Source organism: Baudoinia panamericana, assembly GCF_000338955.1.
Source record: "Baudoinia panamericana UAMH 10762 unplaced genomic scaffold BAUCOscaffold_2, whole genome shotgun sequence".
NCBI classification, from domain to species: domain Eukaryota; kingdom Fungi; phylum Ascomycota; class Dothideomycetes; order Mycosphaerellales; family Teratosphaeriaceae; genus Baudoinia; species Baudoinia panamericana.
The window spans coordinates 1,957,576-1,978,410 of NW_006911258.1; the positions used below are offsets into that span (position 1 = coordinate 1,957,576).

Consider the following 20,835-nt stretch of genomic DNA (forward strand, 5'->3'; position numbering starts at 1 on the left):
TTCGAAGTGATCGACGAAACCCCTGCAGCTGCCGCGTGCCGCGGGCCCGCACTGAGCCGCATCCCGCAGAGCCTCCGCATTGTTCATGACTTCAGTCTACTTGGGGGTACAGACTGACTGCCACCGCCAAATGCTCCATGTGAGATCTCGCACTCGTCAAGATTGCCGCAGATCCGCTGTACTCCGCATTACAGCGTCGACATGTAGGCGCTCTTTTACTGGCCAGACGGTCAGACAACCCATCACGCCCCAACCGCAGCCCACAATCATCGGCGAGGATGGTTATGCGCCATTGCGGAAACGCCAACATGGCGCAAAGCCATTGCCCCTCCCGCCAATTATGGATGAACTAGCCATTGCGGCCAAAGCACGGCACAGAGTATCAAAGGCACCGAAGGCGATCGTGCCAGAAACCGCGTTACAGCAGCAACTTCAGATGAACCCTTACGGTAAGCATACCATGATCGAGCACTGTGAACGAACAGCTGATGTCGTCTTAGCCCGCGCTCTAGCTACAGACGTCAGGCAGTGTCAGATCACGGGAGCTCGACTACCTCGTCATTTCCTTTTGCCCGTAACTACACGACTGCTTCCGCTGAGTGGCGATGAGGACTCAGCGAAACGCACGCCAAAAGCAACTCTTGACATTGGCGTTGAGATTGATCGCAGCTTTGACGATCAGACGAAGTGGCGTGGTCACACTTACCTTCTCGCTCGTCAGTCTGTGCTGCATGATCTTAAGCGGAAGAAGAAGTGGCCCCAGCTGAGCACCGAGCGAACGCACCGTTGGCTGGCTTCCAAGCTGGGCGTCCAAGCACATGCAATTGATGCGCGGAAGCACTACGCGTGGGACGAGCGAGCGCCAGAATTCACTTTTGACAAGCTTCGATCCAGAGTGTTCAGTTTGCTTGATGCCTTGCTTGTCCAGCATCCGGACCTTGTCATACCTGTTCCGCATCAAATGATCGGTAACGATCCTTCGCGCGAAGAGTGGTCGTGCTTAATCGCACTGCAGGCAGGTCCCACCTTGACTAACACAACGATTCCGATCTTTGACGGCCATGACATCCTTGACCCAGATGCGGTGCCGGAAACATGCCAGCAAGTGCCTCAGCTGGCAGGAGCACGATATGTGGCTGTCAAAAAGCACGCGAAGACGGTCAGGCTACAGCTTGCACTCTTGAAACTGGAAGGCTACCTCAGAAACCAGCAACAGCCTGGTTGACACCTGACGGAAGATGCTTCTTCTGATGAGTACCGTACATGACTGTTGCTGGCAGTCAGCCGAACTGTTACGCCACATGCCTATGCAAAGGCAAATCCATTCCGGTACCGGCACGACAAGCTCTGCTCGCCAGAGCATACTGTACAATGTGGTCGATGCCGAAAGAACAACCTTGGAGAACAGCCAGTCTCATGAGAATCGCGAACCAGACCACGGTCGTGCGCTCAGCCATGCAAGCCATTCCACAAACTCTTCCTCTCGCCTATCAGTCAAGCTGGGTGATGTTGAACAGCCTATTGCCGGTATCAGTCCCTCCCTTACCTTTGAACATATTGTCCGACGTCCTCAAGCCGATGAGACTGAACTTCAGCTCACGACCTAGCGCTGTAAGCACACCATCAGCGGAGACGGAATCGGCCTGCACGACGTTGGCCATTACCACGATTCGGATGTCGGCGCTCAGGCTCCGCACGTGACGTACGAATTGCTGGGTCTCTGCGCCGGTGTTAATGACTGAGTCGACTAGGATGACCGCGGACTGCCCAGCGACGTGGCCCGGCGTTACCTGCTCTGGTTTTTTGGCATGCAGAAAGCCAGCAAGAGGTAGGACGTTGCTGACACCGAGCGCCATGGGCTCTCCACCACGCATGAGAGCTACAATCAAAGTCTTCTCCTCGTCACGCAGTCGATGGCCTTCCGTGATCTTGCCTTGCTGAACACGGGTCATCTCATATTTCTCAAGGCCGAGCTTCTCGGGGAGGAACAGACGGGCGAGATACTCTCCGATGTTGCGGTGCGCTTCACGGAGAGGAACACCACGAAGAGCGGCGTTGCGGGTGGGCGTCGTCATTAACTTCTCTGCGCCTTCGTTGGTGGCGAACTGGAAGTCGACGACAACATCCTCCAAGTCGACATCCTTCAGGTCAAATATGTTGGGGACCACATCTTGCATAGTCACGATCGGAAGGCGCACAGGATGGAGCAAGCCACGAATGCCAATACCCTCCGGAAGCAGTACCTGGCGCACACGAAGGCCGTCGTGGTCGATGGGTCCGCGGAGGCATTCCTCCATTGACTTGCTGCGTTGGTTCTCCTCTCCAACAACGACGAGGGCTTGGTCGGCCTCCTTAAGCATGTCCATGTCAAGCGAGCTGTCTCCGAAAGCCCACACGTATGCGCCATGGTGGTGCCTCAGGCGGTGCACAAGCGCACCCTTGACCCCTTGCATCATCACCAGTCCGTCAGTGATGTGCCCACCGCCCATCACTTTGACCCGGTTGGAAAGCTCGTATCTAGAATTGATGGACAGAAGAGTCAGCGGTATTTCACATCATCGCAATGCAGGTGCACAGCTTGCTCTGCTTACCTCTTGATTACGTCCTCCCAGACAGACTTACAGCACCTACGCTCTTATGCGTGTGCTTCGAAATGCCTTTCTAAAGCTCGACCATTTCGAGATACATGTTGATTACGCCAGCAACTCGCATGCAGACCGTCTCACATGTTGGCCCTGTCTCGTCGTACATGAGCGTGGCTTGGCGGAACGCATTGTACGAGTACTTGAGAGGACTGCTGAACAGTGTTTTCAGCGGATCTTCCGTGGAGCCCGCCCCTCCACTCAAAGCCGTCATGCGCTTATCCAGCTTCGACTGGTCGTTGATTGCTGCCTTGATCAGGTTCTTTTCCCGAAGCGCTGAACCTCTGACTTCCTGGTAGGCCTGAAAGAACAGCTTTCCCGTATCATACGGACCCAGCGTCTTATCGCCATCGAGAACCAGCATCGTCTCTATCCCGCCAGGTGGTATCGATGCCGACAGCGCGCTGACAACGTCGTCCAGCGCTTTCTCGGCTTGCTGAAGATTGTAGAGCTCATCGTGAACGCCAAAGTCTTGCACAAGTCGCAGGGCCTTTGAGTGCACGGTCTCAATCTCTCCAATGATCGTCGTGAACAGAATGTCATGCTCGCGGCAGAGCTTTCGCAGTTGGCTTCCCTCTTGGTCTTGCCACTCCTCCAGACGATCCTTACTTTACGCGCGGCCGAGAACGAGTGGTATCATTCGCACGATTTGCGTGGAGTTTATCAGGAGAAACGTAGAGGTACAAATATGTGAGTGACAATCTGCTTACCCTTCTCGCTCATGACGACCTCGAGCTTCCCTGTGTCCTCGTCAAGGAACGAGTATAACAACTGCCGCTGTTCTGTTGTCTGCGACGCATTGGTCTCTGACAGCCGTAAGCGCCTGCTCACGGATCTGCAGCTTCTGTGCTTCCGGGAGTTTCTTGAACGTTTCGATACCGCCTAGTCCCGTGATCTTTGCGACTTGTTCGGATCCTTCAACAAACAGATAGTTGCGAAGACTCTCCTCCCGCAGTAGCGTATCGAGCAGGGTCGTCTTTCCCGCTCCAGGAAGGCCGTACAGACCGATGACCTTTGGCTTAGCGGCAGTGGTTGAACTGATCAGAGTTTTGTGGTAGCTAGATGCCGACATGATGCAATATCGTAGCGGGTTGGGACTGCGGTACTCTCTGAAGACATCATGCCCTGTTGTAAGGCGGCGCTGGCTGATATCTGCTCCATGACACAGATGACCAACAAACATGAGACATAACAACGATTCATTGAGCTTGTTTTGAAACACGCAGGGCGTCCAAGTTGTGTCTTCAGCAGGTCGGGCCATTACGCCTTTGTTTCGCTGAGCATGAGACAAGCAACACAGCTCGTCGTAGCGTTCCTCGTAATATACGTCAAGAAGATCTGCGGCTGGCCGAGCAAACACCTTCAGATCTCAGGCTATCGGCCCCATTGCTCTGCATTGAGTCCTGTCTTTCGAAGCTTCCGGTCGCAGGCGTCGCTTCCAGAGGCGGAGAAAGTTGCGGCGCGCACTTGTTGCCAGCCCTTAATGCGGGAGCGGCATCTTCAAATGAGGAGCGACAGCAGTTGACGTACGGACATTGTTGGTCAGCTGAACCGGACTAGGAGGCAATCTAGGCGGCGCCACCGTTCACATTTCTGCGTATGGAGCACTTACTTCCTTCACCCAGCCGCCGCCCACGTATCTCCATGCCTAACCACCTCCCCCCTGCCCTCCAGCCGCAGCAACAACCACTTCGTCTCCTCCCCCCCGAAAGTAAAAGTCGGAAGTACCATCTTCATCATACTCGTAATCCCCATCATCCCTCCCACCTCTTTCGGCCCGCCATTGCGCAGCATATTCGCGATGAAAGTCTCGAACATAGGAGCGCTGGCTTTGAGCATGTCGTCTTGCGATACTATTGATGGGATGGGCTCGACAGGTTGTGGTTGCTGTTGGTTTGTCGGATCAGTATCGCCGTTGTCCATGTCCAGACGTTCCAGAACGGCGTAGCTGCCTGGAGTCGGTTGGTAAAGGACCCGGTTGGCTGTCCAGAACGCTAGCGCGTCTTGGACCAGGTCTTCTTCCATTCCTAGGCCCTGCGCAAGTTGTTCGGCGGTGACTGTGGGTTCTTCCAGAAAAGCGTCGATTACGCTCGCTCTCCACGCCGGAACATCGACGTGTTCGAGATTACGGTCTTCCAGCGCCAGCCGCACTGTGACGCGACTGAGAGCGTGTCTGTACCGCAACTTCCGCTGATTGCCAAGACTTGCAAACCGATCGTTGAACTTTTGCTCCAAATCTGCCAAGGCACGAGGTAGGTGAAACTCGTTTGCGCGCATCTGCGGCCAGAAGAAGCTTGACAGCACTTGTACTCTGATGTCGGGATGGCTGTCGATCGTGTCGTTGACGGTGCCAACGTCGATCGAAGCCCGTGCGGCAGCGTCCGGTGGCAGTCGGGTTCGCTTCGGATAATACAGGTCGTGGCGCTTGTTGGCGACCACTTTCAGCATGGCGATGAACTGTGCTTGCTTCATGCGATGCTGGAAGCGTTTGTACAGCTCCGCCGAAGTGATGCCTTCTTCCGGCATCGCTGCGCGAATCTCCGCAGGAGCAGGAGGCTGGATGTCCACATCGCCGGACCGTATACTGATGCGTTTGTTTAGCGTAACGGAGTCTCTCATGTCCTTCAGCATGACCTCCACAGCCTGCAGCTTTGTCGCATCGAGGCGGGACTTTAGCAGCTCAACCAGCCTTGTCTCTTTGACGTACTCGGGATCGGTCGCTTGGAGGAGATGCTGCGCCAGCACGGTCGTGATTTCTTTGATGAAGTCTTCCGGGTCGAAGAGACCCAGAATGTACGTTACAATATCATCAGACTCGGCCGCTTTGTGGTTTGGACCCGCGTCGACCGGTTCAGGCTTCCATGCCATGTCGTTCCAGTCGAGTGTTTTTTGCTGCCGATTATTCGCAAGGCTGGACTTTGCAGCTTCTACTGCAATGCGAAAGCAGATCTTGTCGAGATCCGCCTTTTTGATGTGAATTACACCCTCGGCATCCACAGTCGCGGCCAGGAAGCTTGCTGCGATGATGTTGACGGTATCATCGCGGGTGCGCAAGTAGTTGCGTATTGGCCCTGCCACTTTCTCCAGCATCACACCACGAGGGTCAAGCTCTCTGAAGACATAAATAACGTTCGTGTAGATGCTCAAGATTTCGATGGTGCTTGCGCCAGCATGCAAAAGGCGCGTTTGTACTTGGATGATGAAGGCGCCGCAAACGTATGCCTTGCCCTCTATGGAGGCGCTATAAACACCGATGTCGTGCAGAGCGCCCTTACCCTTAGGCCAGCTTTTGACGTATTCGAATATGGCAGCCGTACGCTGGCGTGCGAAATTCTTACCGGCAGCGTTGGCTAGGACGTCAGTGCGTTCATTCATGTTCAAGTAGTATTTAGAGTCGCCAGTGAGAGCGTTTACCGAGTTCTCTAGAAACTCAGAAAGACAAAACTGCGTCCACCAGTCTAGCTTCCACGCAACAGGGGCGTCATTGTCCCAGTCCACCCGATAGCACGGTCTATCCAACGCCGGGCCGGATAGAAGCTTGTCCACTGCGAGTGCGAGCGCACGTTCACCGATAGCGTCGCCGAATCCGATGTGACGCAGTTGAGCGAAGGGGAGGTCGTCAGCGTTGAGGCCACACTGACAATGTTTGGCTTTCGCGCAGTCTTCCGGATCGCCACATAGGGCAAGCTTCTCCTGTACGTAGCGGAAAATAAGCAAGCCTAATGTCTTCTCGAGGCGCTGCGAGGGTACGGTGTTTCTGGCCACGGTATGCAGGGCTTGTTGTGCGCGGTCTCTCAGCCGGCTAAGCGCAGGCTGTACGTGAGCGAGATGAGCATCTCCCAGCAACATTTCCAGTCTGAGAAGGTAGTAATTCTTGGCTTTGAGTAACAGAGTGATGGTCTCCTCCAGCACAGATTGTGCGCGGCTAAGTGGCACAGGACGTTGCCACGCGGAAAGGGCAGGAGCGACAAAGTGTCGGAAGTTGACCGTGATCTCGTTGTCGGTCCAGTTGATTAAGTCATCAAGTCTAGGTGGCTCTGAAGATACATAGATGATGCCATCTCTAACATCGCCGGAGACCTGAACATCCTGCTGCCGTTCTGGGTTGCCGAGACTGAGACTCAAGAAGCGTGTTACAGAGCTCCATGCACGACTGGCCTTGACCGCGTCAGGGAGTGTCTGGCTAGACTGTATGTTGAAGCCGCCGAACGCTCTGCCAGGGGATGCCAGTACTCCTATATTTGGTGTAGTCTCCGGCGTTGGGGTGGTGAAATTGGTGGGTGGAAACACCGACCTGAAAGCCACATCATGGCGGGTTGTAAAGTGGCCTGAAACCGCCACGGATGCCATTGAGCCTCATTGCCCGATGTGTTGTGATAACGTTGCTCGGCGAGATGTTTGAATAGGCTGTATCGACAAGCAGTCCACCGAAGACGTGCCTTCCTCAGCGGAGACGTTCCGCCGGCGACGCGCTGTCACGTGCGAGTGGCTTTCCACTCGCCGCGGGGTGACGTCGCGCGTTGCCCCGTAAAGCTGCGAAGCACCAACGTCGGCCAAGTTAATGTTGGACTTTGAAGCAAACAATCTTGCTTTCCTGCCCACCAGTCAAAGCTGCGTATGCGGTAGTTTCTGCCCCTATTCCTCCAAGCACCCCAGCGTCGGTAGAAGGATTACCGCACACAGCCATTATGTCGAAGCGAACGGGAATGGCCAATGGCGCAGCCAAAGAAGCCAAAGAAGTAGCAAAGGAGCCGAGTATGTATTGATTCCACCCTTTCCCCTTAAGTGCCACTTCTCCTAACCATTCGGCTGCAGCACAAGACAAGCAGCACTACCTCCTCAACGACCCCAACCCCGGCCACTGCAGCCTGATTCGGGCCTACCACCTCGCCGATCTCATCACCCTCATGAACGGCTTCTGCGGCGTCATGTCCATCCTCTCCTCAATGCGCTACTTGCTGGGTCCGCCACAAGAGAAGGCAGAGCTATGGGCTGCATTCGTCTTCATGCCGTTCGGCCTCTTCTTCGACTTCTTTGACGGCAAGGTTGCGCGGTGGAGGGGCAAGAGCAGCTTGATGGGGCAGGAGCTCGATTCGTTGGCTGATTTGGTAAGCCATGCTCTCTTCTCTTCACTACTCAATGCTCGAAGAATGCTTTCTAACAAGTTGGTTGGTTTAGATTTCCTTCGGCGTCGCCCCAGCGGCCTGCGCCTTCGCACTCGGCATGCGCACACCTCTCGATCAATTGCTCCTCACCACCTTCGTACTTTGCGGTCTCGCCCGCCTGGCCCGCTTCAATGTTACCGCAAATTCCGGCAGCATACCCAAAAATGCGAGTGGCAAGGCGGCGTACTTCGAAGGCGTGCCGATACCCATGAGCCTGAGTATCGTGGGGGTGATGGCGTTCTGGAACTCTCAGAACTGGATCCAGGAGAACCTCCCGTTCGGCACCATTGCACAAGGGTCGATGTTCGAGGTGCATCCAGTTGTGGGACTGTTCATTGCGCATGGCTGTATGATGGTCAGTCGGACGTTGCGCGTGCCAAAGCCATAGATATATTAGGGCTTTGCTTGTGATTACATGTCGGATGCTGGTACGATTCGTATACATAGCCAAAGACCTAATGTGATCCCACCTTCTCGTCTCCACACATACATTCCCGCTAAAAACACGACAATAACAATGCATCAAACATATCAAACTTACTGCGCATACATCCCTACAGACTCTCAACCTTTTCCTCCCACATCTTCCCCGTCTCCACATCCGTGCCACCCGAGATAGAAACACGCCTCGCAACATGGTTCTGCTTGTCCGCCGGCAAGAATAGGTTGTCGACTTCTTCGAGGCTGAGCCCGCTGGTTTCGGGGTAAGCCCACCAAACAAAGGGCACGAAGAGCGCCAACAGGATCATGAAGATGAGGTACGTCTTCCAGCCAGCGCGCTCGATCAGAACGGGGGTGATCATAACGATGCAGAAGTTCCACATCCAGTGCTAGGCAACAATAATACATTAGTATGTGTTCCGCAGAAGTTATTACTATACGGTAGAGCGGAGTGACTCACAGACGACACACTAATAGCAGTTCCCTTAGCTCTTGCCTCCAAAGGCAAAATCTCCGGTCCCCACACCCATGGTACAACGTTGATCGTCGCGCCGAAAATGAGCATGTAGAGGAAGAAGAAGGCGATGGAGGCGGCGGAGGTGTTGGGTCTGCCAAAGCTCAGAAGGATAGAGATCATCATCATGCAGAAGGACAGGCAGCCACAGCCGATGATCATGGTTCGCTTGCGGCCCATTCGGTCAAGGGCGAGGGCGGGTAGGGTGTTACCGATAGGGAACATGAGTTGGACGAAGCCGGCGATGAGGATGGCTTGGGATCTGGACATGCCGACATTCCGGACGAGGACGGTGGGCATGTAGTAGACTACTAGGTTGATGCCTGCATCATCGATTAGCAACGAAGCTTGCGTTGATTTTGAATGTTACTTACCGGACCACTGGTTCATGAACAGGCCGAACCACGCGAGGATGACGCGGCGGCGGGTTTGAAGAATGTCGGACTTGAAGAGTGCGGTGAAGCTTTGCGCGCCTAGGCTGGTTTCGAGGGCGATGGCGGCGCGAATGGCCTCGATTTCCCCGACGATGTATGGATCGTCGGTTGGCAAGTCGTGGACGGCGCACAGGACTTCGATGGCCTCGGCTTCGCGGCCTCGTTTTGCAAGCCATCTGGGTGACTCTGGGCAGCCTATCAGGCAAAGGGTGAAACCGTTAGCGATGTTTTGTTGAACAGCAGGGAAGATTATAAACCTATCATCCACGTACCCCAGACGACGATCGTGACCGTGACGGCGAAGATCAGCTGAATAGCGATGGGCGTACGCCAGGCCACGGCACCGGTGGTGTAGGAAAACCCGTAGTCAATCCAGTAGGCAGCAACGATACCAATGCCGATGAACCAGATCTCCCATGAAACCAGACGACCACGCCACTCCTTCTTCGACAGCTCGGACTGGTACATTGGCACAGTTGATGAGTCGATGCCAGTGCCGAGACCGGTAATCACTCGGCCAACGATGAGGTGTGTTAGGCCGTAGGCAGACGCTTGCAACGAAGCTCCGACGATAATGAGTGCCATCGCTAGCCATATCATCCTCCGGCGGCCGAGGGTGTCGCCAATAAAGACAGTCAGGATGCACCCGAAGAGGGCGCCCAGGCAGTAGGAGGACACGGTGATCCCGATTATGACTGGCTGAGGGTGGTCGAATTGATCAAGCCATGCTGGGTTTTCGAGAAGACCGCCAAGGACACCTTGGTCTACACGTAGCCGTTAGTGGTACTCTAGACAGCAAGTAAACGGTATGCTTTGCATTCGCTTACCGTATCCGAAGAAGAGGAAGGCACTGAGGCAGGCGGCGTAGATAGCAGCTCGCAGGGGAGCGCCGCGGCCGTAACAGGTACGCATCTTGCTGCGGTGCACGTAGATGAGGACAGTGAGAAGGTGGGTATGGAAGAAACGAGACTGGGAGCCAACATTGTAGAGTAACAGGAGCTTGTTAAATAGCTATATCGACTGGCAATGCCTGCATTGTATGGGTTGGATAGACCGTTCGGGTTTCCGTTTACGGAGTGGGCGTTCGAGGCACGACACGGAGTGCATGGTTAGCAGTGGAGTGCACAGCCTCTCTCCGCACGTTGCTGAAACGTCCGCACACGGGGGAGTCTGAGCCTAATGGCATGTTGCCATGACGCCAAGGAGCAGTGCATTGCGGATTTGTACGGCGATTTTCGATGGATATCATGCGCAACACGACAATCCTCAGATGCTGTTACGGAAAGGCTCGTGTGCGCGTCGAAGTTGCAGCAATAGCGAAGAAGGGAGGGAGCTGCGGTACGGTCATATCATAGCTAGTGTGGTCTTCGGTTCCTCGAATCCAATGCTGTCAGGAGTCCATAGAGCCGGAGCGGGTCGCAAATGGCGCTGCTGCTGGCGCGCCTGGTACGCATGCGCGGAACCCCCGCACACTGCCAAGTTAGATCGGGAATAAGATTTTACCAAGAGCACAAATGGTGCGGTGTACTCGTGGCCACTCAACGAGCTGTTAAAGTCAGAGTCACCTGGACGGCAGTATTGCACACCCTGGTTTGATGAGTGATGGCGGGTTCGTAAAGCGGTACTCGCTTGGCTATGCGAACCAACGATGAAGCGACATGCAGAGACCGGACACTCGACGACTGCGGTCGTGACACTGATCAGTACTGATGGCTTCACTCGTAAATACTCGCCTACAATCATGTCCAACAGCCCCGGATGGCCATCGTGTGCCAGCTGTGCAGCAATTCTTTGCCCGGCCATGGGCATAGGCGCACCATGCACGCTTCGGCAATGCTCATATTGGTGACTCTCGAGGCCAGGCAATGCACGAGGCTAGGCCGTCGGTAGCCCTGATTGGGTATGCCTGCAGTATGCCTGCAGTGTGCCAGGACACAAGAGGTCGAGTTGCAGTAGCCAAAACATACTCCGCGGAACCGAACCCTACTCTTAGTGTGCACCGACCCACTCCAGCAATGACAACCTTAGGCATCCAATTGATGAGACGCGCCTTCCCGCGATTCACGCGTCACTGCCCGATGTGTTGGATAGAAATGCATGCGCGTGCCTTCCGCAATCATGAGTCAAGGCTTCTTCGCTCGGTTTCGTGGGACTCAGAGTCAGCGGGCGGCCACTGAATCTCCGTTCAGCTCAGATAGCACCACCACCACCGCCGACATGCCGTCGCGAAAGCGATCACGAGACTTGGACGACATTGACGGCGAAGTTGAGGTGGATAGCGCCAGTTCCAGCTTCCGCCAAAACATACCGAAGAGATCGCGCGTCGCACTCGCTCAAGCTAATGGCGGTTCGGTTGTGTCAGACGACGAAGATGAGGTAGAAGGCGGCTTAACGAACGCCGGTTATGAAGACCTTGGCGGGGACACAGAGGAGGAGGAGGATGCGACCTTCGACTTCAACGAAAGCCAGGATGAAGACGACTCGGACGGCGATGACTTGGCGGCAACGCGGCTGGTGGAAAAGCACCTTCGTTCGTACAAAGACAATCTCGCATCGGACCAAGGCATCATCGAGGAAGTCTTCTGCCGCAACTTCATGTGCCACTCCAAGCTGCGCGTCAAGCTCGGGCCGCTGATCAACTTCATCATCGGGCACAATGGCAGTGGTAAGAGTGCGGTGATGACAGCCTTGACCATCTGCCTTGGCGAGAGCGCGCGGAACACCAATCGAGGTGCCAGTCTGAAAGGCATGATCAAGCATGGCGAGGAAAGCGCGTCGCTCGCTGTGAAGATCAAGAACCAAGGCGACGGCGCATATAAGCCTGAGCTCTACGGCAAGAGCATCATTGTGGAGCGGCACTTCTCACGAAGCGGCACCAGCGGTTTCAAGATCAAAAACGCAGAGGACAAGGTCATTACGACGAAAAAAGATGACTTGATTCAGATATTGGACTTTTTTGCGCTGCAGCTTGACAACCCGATCAATGTGTTAACACAAGACATGGCGCGTCAGTTCTTGTCCAACAGCACTCCGAACGACAAGTACAAGTTCTTCATCCGTGGTACCCAGCTTGAGATCCTTGACCACGACTATCAACTGATCGAGGAGAACCTGGATAGCATTGTCCACAGACTGGACACAGTCAAAGAGACCGTGGAAGATCTGAAGTTGAGGTACACTGAGGCTGAAGAGAGGAAGAAGCGGATCGAGCAGGTGGATACCATTAGAGAGCGTGTGGAGCGCTTGAAGTGGCAGCACGCGTGGGCGCAAGTGGAGGAGCAGGAGCGGCTCTTGGAAGCCATGTCCAATGACGTGGATGTCGCACACCGCAAGGCTCGTCAGAAGGAGGAAGAAGCCGAGACGGTCTGTGGCACTTATGATGGCCATAATCAGGCGCGTGAAGCGGCGCAGAACACTCTCGACGCGCTGAAAGAGCAACTTGCGCCTGTTGTGGAGCTTTGCGATGCTGAGAAGGAGAAGTTCGAAACCGCTAAGGCAGCACTGATTAAGACCAACGCCGATCAGCGAAGCATTCGGGAGCACGCTAAAGCTGCAAAGAAACGGCGGCTGGAGCTCGAAGATGAGATCAAGGCTGAACGCAATCGCATTGCGGCCGCTGAGGGCGAAGAGCACGCCGCTCGACTAACAAAGCTTGGTGAGCTCAAGGCAGATGTTGAGGTGGCAAAGGCAAACCACGCAGAACGCTCCATTGAATCTGCCGAGCTCATACTTAACCATGATAACGCACATCAAGCATATGAAGCAGCTAAGCCGACCCTGGAACGGGAGAGGAACGAGCTTGGTAAGGCGGAGAGTCACCTGAGCGGCATGCAGCGGTCACGAGGCCGACCGTATGATGCGTACCCTCCGAACATGGACAACCTTGTTCGTGCCATTGACAACGAGACTCGCTGGCGTCAGAAGCCCGTTGGTCCGATGGGTCGTCACGTCCGCCTGCTCAAGCCAGAATGGAGTTCACAGGTCGAGAAGACCTTCGGTGGCGCGCTGAACGCATTCGTTGTGACCAACTCGGAGGATCAGAGACTGCTTCGAAGCATTCTCCAGCGCAGCAAGAGTGACGTGCCCATCTATGTTGGTAGCAATGAACCCTTGGACACTAATGGCAAAACACCAGAGGATCAGACTGTTGACACCATCCTATCCGTACTCAATTTTGACAATGACCTCGTCCGGAACCAGCTCATCATCAACCAGACCATTGAGCAGACCGTTCTCATATCGGATATGGATGAGGCCCGCCGCTTCATGTTTGAGGGGCCACGGAAACGGAACGTGAAAGTCGTAATGTCTCACACCAAGAAAAGCATTGGAAGAGGTATTCGCTGGGAGCTCTCGAGAACAGGACAAGAGAAGTCGACACCGATCTTCCAGTACGAAGGACCTGCTCGCATGCAGACCGATCGCGAAGAGCAAGTCCGGCACCAGCGAAGCATTGTCGACCAGCACAAGCGTGCCGTACAGAATGCCGAGAACATTGTCCGAGAGAAGCAGTCCGCATTGACCAAAGCCAACCAGGAGAGGACGAGATTCGAGAGAGACTTGAAGCAACTGAAGATCAACGTGCAGAGAGCCGAAGACGCCGTCGAAGCGCAGAAGAATGAGATTGAGACCAATCGAGTTCAGGATGGCAAGTTGCAGGAGCTGGAACGCCAGCTTGAGGAAGCCAAGGATGAGTATGACGCGTACGGCAGATCGTATCAGGACAGCGTTGAACAGAGAGAAAGGGATGATGAGAAGTCTGCAGAAGCTAAGAGGAATCTCGATGCAGCTGATGCTCGGTTGAAGCAAGCCCAAGACCGAGTGGATGAAGCTGCCCAACGCTTAATGCGGCTTGACGATGATAGGCATCGGGCACTGCTAGTGAAGAACCAGGCCTTGGAGGAGATCGATTCTGCTAAGCGTGCTATGACCAAGCTTGAGGAGAAGCGCGACAAACAGCAGGAGAGAGTCACAGAATTCAACGAAACAGCATCCAGCATCTGTCGGCGTGTGCAAGTTGACGAAGGCATGACGTCGGAGAAGCTTGACAAGATGATCGAAAAGCTGGTCAAGGACATCGAACACCGAGAACGCGTTTCCGGCGGCTCGAAGGCGGACATTGTGGAGGCTTGGTCCAGAGCTAAGATCGCTTATGATAACATGCAACAGGAGTGCGGGTCTCTCTTCAAGACCAAAGACGTGGGTGCCGACTCCATCACAACTAACAATATCGGAACCAGCTAACCTGTGACAGCAACTCACCAAAACCCTCGCCTACCGCCACTATCGCTGGAAGATGTTCCGCAAATTCATCTCCCAGCGTGCCCGCCTTATGTTCAAATACCTTCTCAGCGAACGCAATTTTCGCGGCCGCGTCCTGCTCGACCATACCGTCCGAACCCTTAACATTGCTATCGAGCCCGACCTCTCTAAAGTCTCTGCCGACGGCCGCCAAGCGCAGACCCTGTCCGGTGGCGAGAAGTCTTTTTCAACCATCTGCCTGCTGCTCAGTATCTGGGAGGCGATGGGCAGTCCAATCAGGTGTCTGGACGAGTTCGATGTGTTTATGGATAGTGTGAATCGGGCGACGAGTATGAATATGATGATTCAGGCTGCGCGGAGGAGCGTGGGGAGGCAGTTCATTCTGATTACGCCGCAGAGCATGGGAAATGTGGAAATGGGCGATGATGTGCGGGTGCATCGCATGAGTGATCCGGAGAGGGGCCAGGGTGTTCTGCCGTTTACGCAGTCGTGAGGCTGTCATTTGCGTGAATGAGGGCTTGCGTAAATGGGTCGTACAGCACAAGGTACGGCGGTGGCATTCACCTTGCTTCACTGCTAGGCACGCCTAAGATGTGACTCTGTACATCTCGTCCAGCTTAAACGCTGCAGATGCTATGCCGCAGTCTCTCTTGGCGGTATAGCAGAAAGTGCAAGGGCAAAAGCCTTCTTCAACTGCTCCTTGTCCTCCAAGCCCACACTGAATCTGATTAGGTTCGCCTCACACCCAAACTGCGCTGCCCAGTCCAGCTCATTGTAGTGTGCAAGGATCACGAATGGCGAAGCCAGCGTGAAGTTGGTACCTAGGCTTGGGCCCTTCTCCGTCTGCAGATGGTCGTAGAAGACTTGCGCATCTTCGATATGGTGAAAGGTAGCGCTGAGCAAGCCGCCATAACCGCCGTTGGGCAGTCTGCAGGCATCGTAATATGGCCGGGTGTCACTGTACTTGGGATAGTTGACTTGTTTGATGGCAGGATGGGAGCGGAGGGTTTCTGCTATGATTTCGGCGTTGCAGTTCACGCGCTGAATGCGGGTAATGAAGTCGCGGCTGTTACGCTCGAGGCAGACGCTGTCACCTTGAAATTGCGTGTCGTCATACTCAGCGTTGAAGATGTGCTTCAGCTGAGCATAGTAGCGCGACTGCGGGTTCAAGATTGTGGAGCCTGCCATGACATTGCTGTCACCGCTGAAGATCTTGGTCAGGCTGCTCCAGACGATGTCGGCGTAAGGTAGGACGTGGACGTTGAGAAAGTTGCCGATGGTCTCGTCGATTACGACAGCGAAGTCGTATTTGTCCGCTAGTGCGCGGATCCGCTTGAGGTTTGGTGAGCGGAGGAGGGGATTGCTCGGAAACTCGCAAAACAGGGCCAAAAACTTCTGGCCGGATTCGAGACGGTGTTCAAGGTCGTCCAGCTCGGCTTGGCTGCCGTAGCCGTAAAACGTTGCGCCGGGGCCGAACTTTTCCAATACCTTGAGAGCATCGACATAGGGAAAGCCATACATAATGCTCGGAAGCTCGCCGCGCGCTAGCATCAGTGAGCGGTGAGCGTGAAACATTGCATTCATGCCGCCGGGGTAGAGATAGACGTCGTCGACGGAGAAGCCAGGTATGTCTTTACCGCGCTCGTTGGTGGCATCTGCGGCTGTATGGAGTGATTGCGGTAGCTCTTCGTCGGTAGTTAGGGAGCCGGCAATGCGTCTGCGTATCGCCAATTTGGCCTGTGCGGCAAATTCTACGTCGAGGTGCCTGCCAAACCGCTCCTCAACAAACTGTGCAGAGTCTGGCACTCCAGGTTCAGTGGAACTTGGGGTTGGAAGGTTGCTGTGACCATTGACGCCGTTCGAAGCATCGTGATCAACGGAGACGTGGCGTTGGTACCGTCGGGGACCTTTGGACATCCGGGGAGTGTCTGGTCGGGATATGCAGCTCGCTTCGACCATCAAGCCGTCGTCGAGAGCGCGCTGGCAGAACTCTGCATGTCGAGATGAGATACCCTCGCCTGTATGTTGCCAAAATGCTTTGGCTAGTGGCCAGAGCTCCTTAGAGTAGACGTACGCTACAACTCTGGGCAGGACACGCTTGGCAGAGGGCATCTTCTCGGGATTCGGTAGGAATTCAAGTATCCGGATGTTGGACAGGTCTGTTTCCGGGTCCTGACGCTGGAAGAAGTCTTTGCATCTACGGGCAGCATTCTTGGTCGGAAATAGCATGACCTTGTCAATGTCTGGTGACCCGTGCTGTTGGACGATATTTTGGGCAAGGCGTTCAATTGATCGATGAATGAAGAACCTTGGATAGCCGCACTGCATTTTATCGAGGACCCATCGTTCGCCCTCTTCGTAGGCAACATTGGATTTCCATGTCGGTAACGAAACGCTCACAGCATGTGGCGTATTCGGTGGCACCGTTTCTCCAAGCGTCTGATTCCAAGGAAGGTCACTAGGTATGCCAGGCATTTCGAAAATAGTACTGCTGACGTGTGGCACGAAACTGCGTGCAGATGTAATGTCTCGACGTGTATGTTTGTTCCGGTGGAAGATGAGTGATACAGCAGTATTTGCTCAATGGAGTCACGCGAGCACAGGCCAAAAAAAGCGTGCCTTCGGCATTCGGAAGGAGGGTCTCCGCTATCGATAAGGGTTTTGGGCGCAGAGTGTGAACTTCTCTGCATGCGCGAATGTTCGCTACCAACATCGCTAACCAGCATGGTTGTACAGGCAAGCAAGAGGCGGAAGCTGGAGCACGTTTCGTCGAATGATGATGACGATGACGAGGCATCTTTCGCTTCCTTCAGTGAGGCGGAAGTTGACCATGTTGTTGTGGTAGACGCTGTAACCCCGACCCGGCTCTATCAGGACGGGGACACTGGTGTCGCTCCCCAACATGATGACATTGAAGATGGAGATGGAGAGGAGGACCTTCCTGATGATGACGACGAAGAAAAAGAGGACGATGGGGCGCAGAGCGAGAAGGAAGAAGTGGACTACAGACATCCAGACCGAAGGGGCCCGTCACGGTCTTTGCAAACAGGCGCTACCAAGCCTGCTCAGCACATGTCACCGACCAATGGCCTGGCGTATACAACTGGCGCATCCCGGAGCAACATGTTCAGGCTGCAGGTTGATGAGCTTCTGCAGCAGATCCGGCCGCGTCGAGGCAAGCGCGAAGACGCCGCCGAGAAAGCCTTACACGCTCTCAAAGCAGCTCTGGACGAGAGTACTGCGAAGCCTGCGCTATCAATAGACGAGGCGGAGCGTGAGCTACTTCGCAACAAGATCGCCATACCATTTCCACAGCCGCGGCCGCCAGACGATGCCAAATACAAGCTCGAATTCGCAAAGCCGGCAAACGTCAACGTGGTGGGCAGCTATGCTATGCAGACGATTAGCCGGTCCCGCGATGACCTTGTGATTGACATGACTGTTGCGATGCCTTCGTCACTGTTTCATGAGAAGGATTACCTCAACTACCGGTATTTCTACAAGCGAGCTTATTACCTGGCGTGTCTCGCATCTACGCTGAGGGAAGCCGCAACGCCGTGTAATGTGCGCTTCGACGACTTTCATGGTGACCCGCTCAAGCCGATACTGGTCATCTCGAAGTCGGTGAAGTCCATAGTCAGTGAAGAGCTAAAGCCGTCCCCGAAATGGCGAATCAACATCATTCCGTGCACCGACTCTGTAGTTTTCCCGGCGGAGAAGCTTACATCGGAGAAAAACTGTGTTCGACCTACCCATAACGCAAAGCCGGAGCCCACGCCTTTCTACAACAGCTCGCTGCGGGCGGATATGCTCATGCTGTCGTACCTCAGACTCTTGCATGGTGCAGAGACTAGCTGCGCGGCCTTCAAAGACGCTTGTCTTCTGGGCAGCACCTGGCTACGGCAGCGTGGCTTTGGCTCACACATCGCAGGTGGCGGCTTTGGACACTTCGAGTGGGCTACGTTTGTAGCACTATTACTGCAAGGAGGCGGTCCGAACGGCAAGTCAATCTTAAGTGAGGGCTATAGCAGCTACCAGCTGTTCAAGGGTACGCTGCAAGTCCTTGCTGTGCGCGATCTGGGCAAGCAGCCTATAGTGGTTGGCTCTGGTACCTTCAAGTCGGTTGCTAATGGCTCGCCCATGCTTTGGGACTCTGCTAGAGTTCACAATGTACTCTATAAAGTCGCACCCTGGGGCTATGCTCGGTTGAGGCAAGATGCGAAGACTACAATCGCCATGCTTGGTGATCAGCTCTTCGACGGCTTTGACGCCACCTTTGTCCTCCGTACCGATGATGCCCTCATGCGGTTCGATTGCGTGGTTAGTGTGCCAGCTTCTGCTCTCACGGTTGTAGACGATGGCAGGCCGGCCTATCGTACGCTCTACGACGTTCTGAGCCGCGGTCTTGGTGATCGTGTTAGTCAGATCAGTATCCGGCCTCCTGAATCCGGCGCGTGGGATGTAGACTCTTCACGGCCACGAGACCATGTGCAAGCGTCTGTTATCATTGGGCTCATTTACGACCCGGACACTGTCAATCGAACCGTCGACCACGGCCCATCGGCAGAAAGCAAAGCAGAGGCAGCATCCTTCCGCAAGTTCTGGGGTGAGAAGGCTGAGATGCGCAGGTTCAAAGATGGGTCGATCCTTGAGAGTCTTGTCTGGGGTGCAAGCGGCAAGACCATTGTGGAGCAAATTGTTCGGTACCTACTGGAGCGGCACTTCAGCGACCGGGTTGAACGGGAAGCCACTTTTTTTGGTGGGGGTTTCAATCGGCTATTGAGAGGTAGCCTCAGCGTCTCGGCTTTCCAACCAATCATGGATTCGTTCAAACAGCTCGAGACTGACATTCGGGGTTTGGATGGCTTGCCTTTGTCCATAAGACAGATCATGCCTGCTTCCGCTCAGCTACGGTACGCCACAATCCAGCCTTCGGCTGGCGTTGCGAATGGACGACAATCTATTCCGGCAGACGTCACGATTCAATTTGAAGGCTCTGTGAGGTGGCCTGACGACTTGGTTGCGATCCAGCGGACGAAACTCGCTTTCTTACTCAAGCTTTCTGAGCTGCTGCAGGAGGCTCATGATCAACCTAAAACTCGGATAGGCCTTGAGAACCATGAGCAAGATATCTTTAACCAGGCCTACCTTGACATCATGTACGAATCCGGAACAAGCTTCCGCATGCGAGTCTACCATGACCGAGAGCAGACCCTTCTTGAGCGGCAGATGAGAGACAAGTCGCTCGCGCCATCAGCGAAAGAGGCCGCGGCGCTGGGGCTCGCAGCTTACAAGCGCCTCTACCTCAAAGCTCCACCGCATACGCAAGCGGTTGCTCGTCTTTGCAGCCGCTATCCTGCGCTTAGTGGTACCATTCGCTTGTTGAAGAAGTGGTTCGCTTCACACCTGCTCGCAAATCACGTTGGCGAAGAGGTCATTGAGCTCATGGCTGCACGTATTTTCGTTCAGCCTTGGCCGTGGCAAACACCTTCCTCAGTTCAGACAGGCTTTCTGCGGACGCTGCATTGGCTTGCACGGTGGGATTGGCGGACGGACCCGCTAATTGTAGACCTGAGCGGGAGTGGCGAGCTTAGGATACCCGATGTCGATGCTATCAAGACGCGGTTCGAGGCGTGGAGGAAGCTAGATCCGAGTCTGACCCGAATCGTGCTGTTTGCTGCGTCGAACATCGACAAAGAGGGCACGACGTGGTCTGATGGGCGACCGCAGAAGGTCGTTGCTAGACGTATGACGGCCTTGGCCAAGGCTGCGTGTGCAGAGGTCGAACAGAATGGCCTTCAAGTGGATCCAGCGAGTCTCTTCTCGTCACCAGTCAGTGACTTCGATTTTGTACTGCACCTCCACCCAAGCATGACGGGCGGAAAGCGGAGCAAAGACGCCGCTAGGTACAAGAACCTGGAACTGGCGGCGTTAAGCGACCAGACTTTGGTTGGCTTTGAACCTACGCAATCGTTGCTGGAAGAGCTGGAGTCGTTGTATGGCTCGGCACTACTGTTCTTCTCGGGAAGCAGTGAGCGGCCTGTCATTGCTGGCTTGTGGAGCCCGCAGACGGCACCGCGGGCGTGGAAGGTCAATCTAGCGTACTCTACAATACCACACAAGAAGTCGAAAACGCAGGAAGTGCAAGCCGTGGTAAACAGGGAGGCTATGCTGGCGGAGATTGCGCGAGTTGGCAGAGACCTTGTCGGAAGGGTCGAAATCAATGATCGCTGACCCATCATATCATGTGTGATAATCCATATGTACAATATCATACAGCAGCTGCTTCGATGTAGAAGGCTACTGGCGATCGTCCTTGTCGAACGCTCGTTTGTGCTAATCGACTTCGAGTTCGCTATACCGCATCAAGTGTTCTC

General features: G+C 54.7%; 7 protein-coding genes across 7 annotated transcripts; 2 read left to right on the forward strand and 5 right to left on the reverse strand.

The window, feature by feature from the left end:
* Positions 1-340: 340 nt before the first annotated feature.
* On the forward strand, positions 341-1,225 carry BAUCODRAFT_145613 (uncharacterized protein; the record flags this gene model as incomplete). Its single annotated transcript, XM_007674639.1, has 2 exons — positions 341-449; positions 501-1,225. The coding sequence occupies 2 exons, from the start codon at positions 341-343 to the stop codon at positions 1,223-1,225; spliced, it is 834 nt and encodes a 277-aa protein (XP_007672829.1).
* A 33-nt stretch (positions 1,226-1,258) lies between these two features.
* Positions 1,259-3,903, reverse strand: BAUCODRAFT_572591 (uncharacterized protein; the record flags this gene model as incomplete). Its single annotated transcript, XM_007674640.1, has 5 exons — positions 1,259-2,517; positions 2,592-2,627; positions 2,687-3,250; positions 3,353-3,389; positions 3,474-3,903. 5 exons carry the CDS (start codon positions 3,901-3,903, stop codon positions 1,491-1,493), a joined length of 2,094 nt encoding a protein of 697 aa, XP_007672830.1. The 3' UTR covers positions 1,259-1,490.
* Positions 3,904-4,259: 356 nt separating this feature from the next.
* Positions 4,260-6,491, reverse strand: BAUCODRAFT_64305 (uncharacterized protein; the record flags this gene model as incomplete). Its single annotated transcript, XM_007674641.1, has 1 exon — positions 4,260-6,491. One exon carries the CDS (start codon positions 6,489-6,491, stop codon positions 4,260-4,262), a length of 2,232 nt encoding a protein of 743 aa, XP_007672831.1.
* Positions 6,492-8,110: 1,619 nt separating this feature from the next.
* On the reverse strand, positions 8,111-10,166 carry BAUCODRAFT_102843 (uncharacterized protein). The gene is made up of 5 exons (XM_007674642.1): positions 10,024-10,166; positions 9,469-9,960; positions 9,137-9,391; positions 8,709-9,085; positions 8,111-8,637 (listed from the first exon to the last, which is right to left on the reverse strand). The coding sequence occupies exons 1-5, from the start codon at positions 10,106-10,108 to the stop codon at positions 8,362-8,364; spliced, it is 1,485 nt and encodes a 494-aa protein (XP_007672832.1). The 5' UTR covers positions 10,109-10,166; the 3' UTR covers positions 8,111-8,361.
* A 2-nt stretch (positions 10,167-10,168) lies between these two features.
* Positions 10,169-11,133, reverse strand: BAUCODRAFT_30815 (uncharacterized protein; the record flags this gene model as incomplete). The annotated part of the gene is made up of 1 exon (XM_007674643.1): positions 10,169-11,133. A coding segment is annotated over exon 1 (454 nt), but the record flags the coding sequence as incomplete, so codon positions are not given.
* Positions 11,134-15,091: 3,958 nt separating this feature from the next.
* BAUCODRAFT_21946 (uncharacterized protein) lies at positions 15,092-16,933 on the reverse strand (the record flags this gene model as incomplete). The annotated part of the gene is made up of 1 exon (XM_007674644.1): positions 15,092-16,933. One exon carries the CDS (start codon positions 16,931-16,933, stop codon positions 15,092-15,094), a length of 1,842 nt encoding a protein of 613 aa, XP_007672834.1.
* A 306-nt stretch (positions 16,934-17,239) lies between these two features.
* BAUCODRAFT_102852 (uncharacterized protein) lies at positions 17,240-20,692 on the forward strand (the record flags this gene model as incomplete). Its single annotated transcript, XM_007674645.1, has 1 exon — positions 17,240-20,692. Exon 1 carries the CDS (start codon positions 17,531-17,533, stop codon positions 20,690-20,692), a length of 3,162 nt encoding a protein of 1,053 aa, XP_007672835.1. The 5' UTR covers positions 17,240-17,530.
* Between the last annotated feature and the right edge of the window lie 143 nt (positions 20,693-20,835).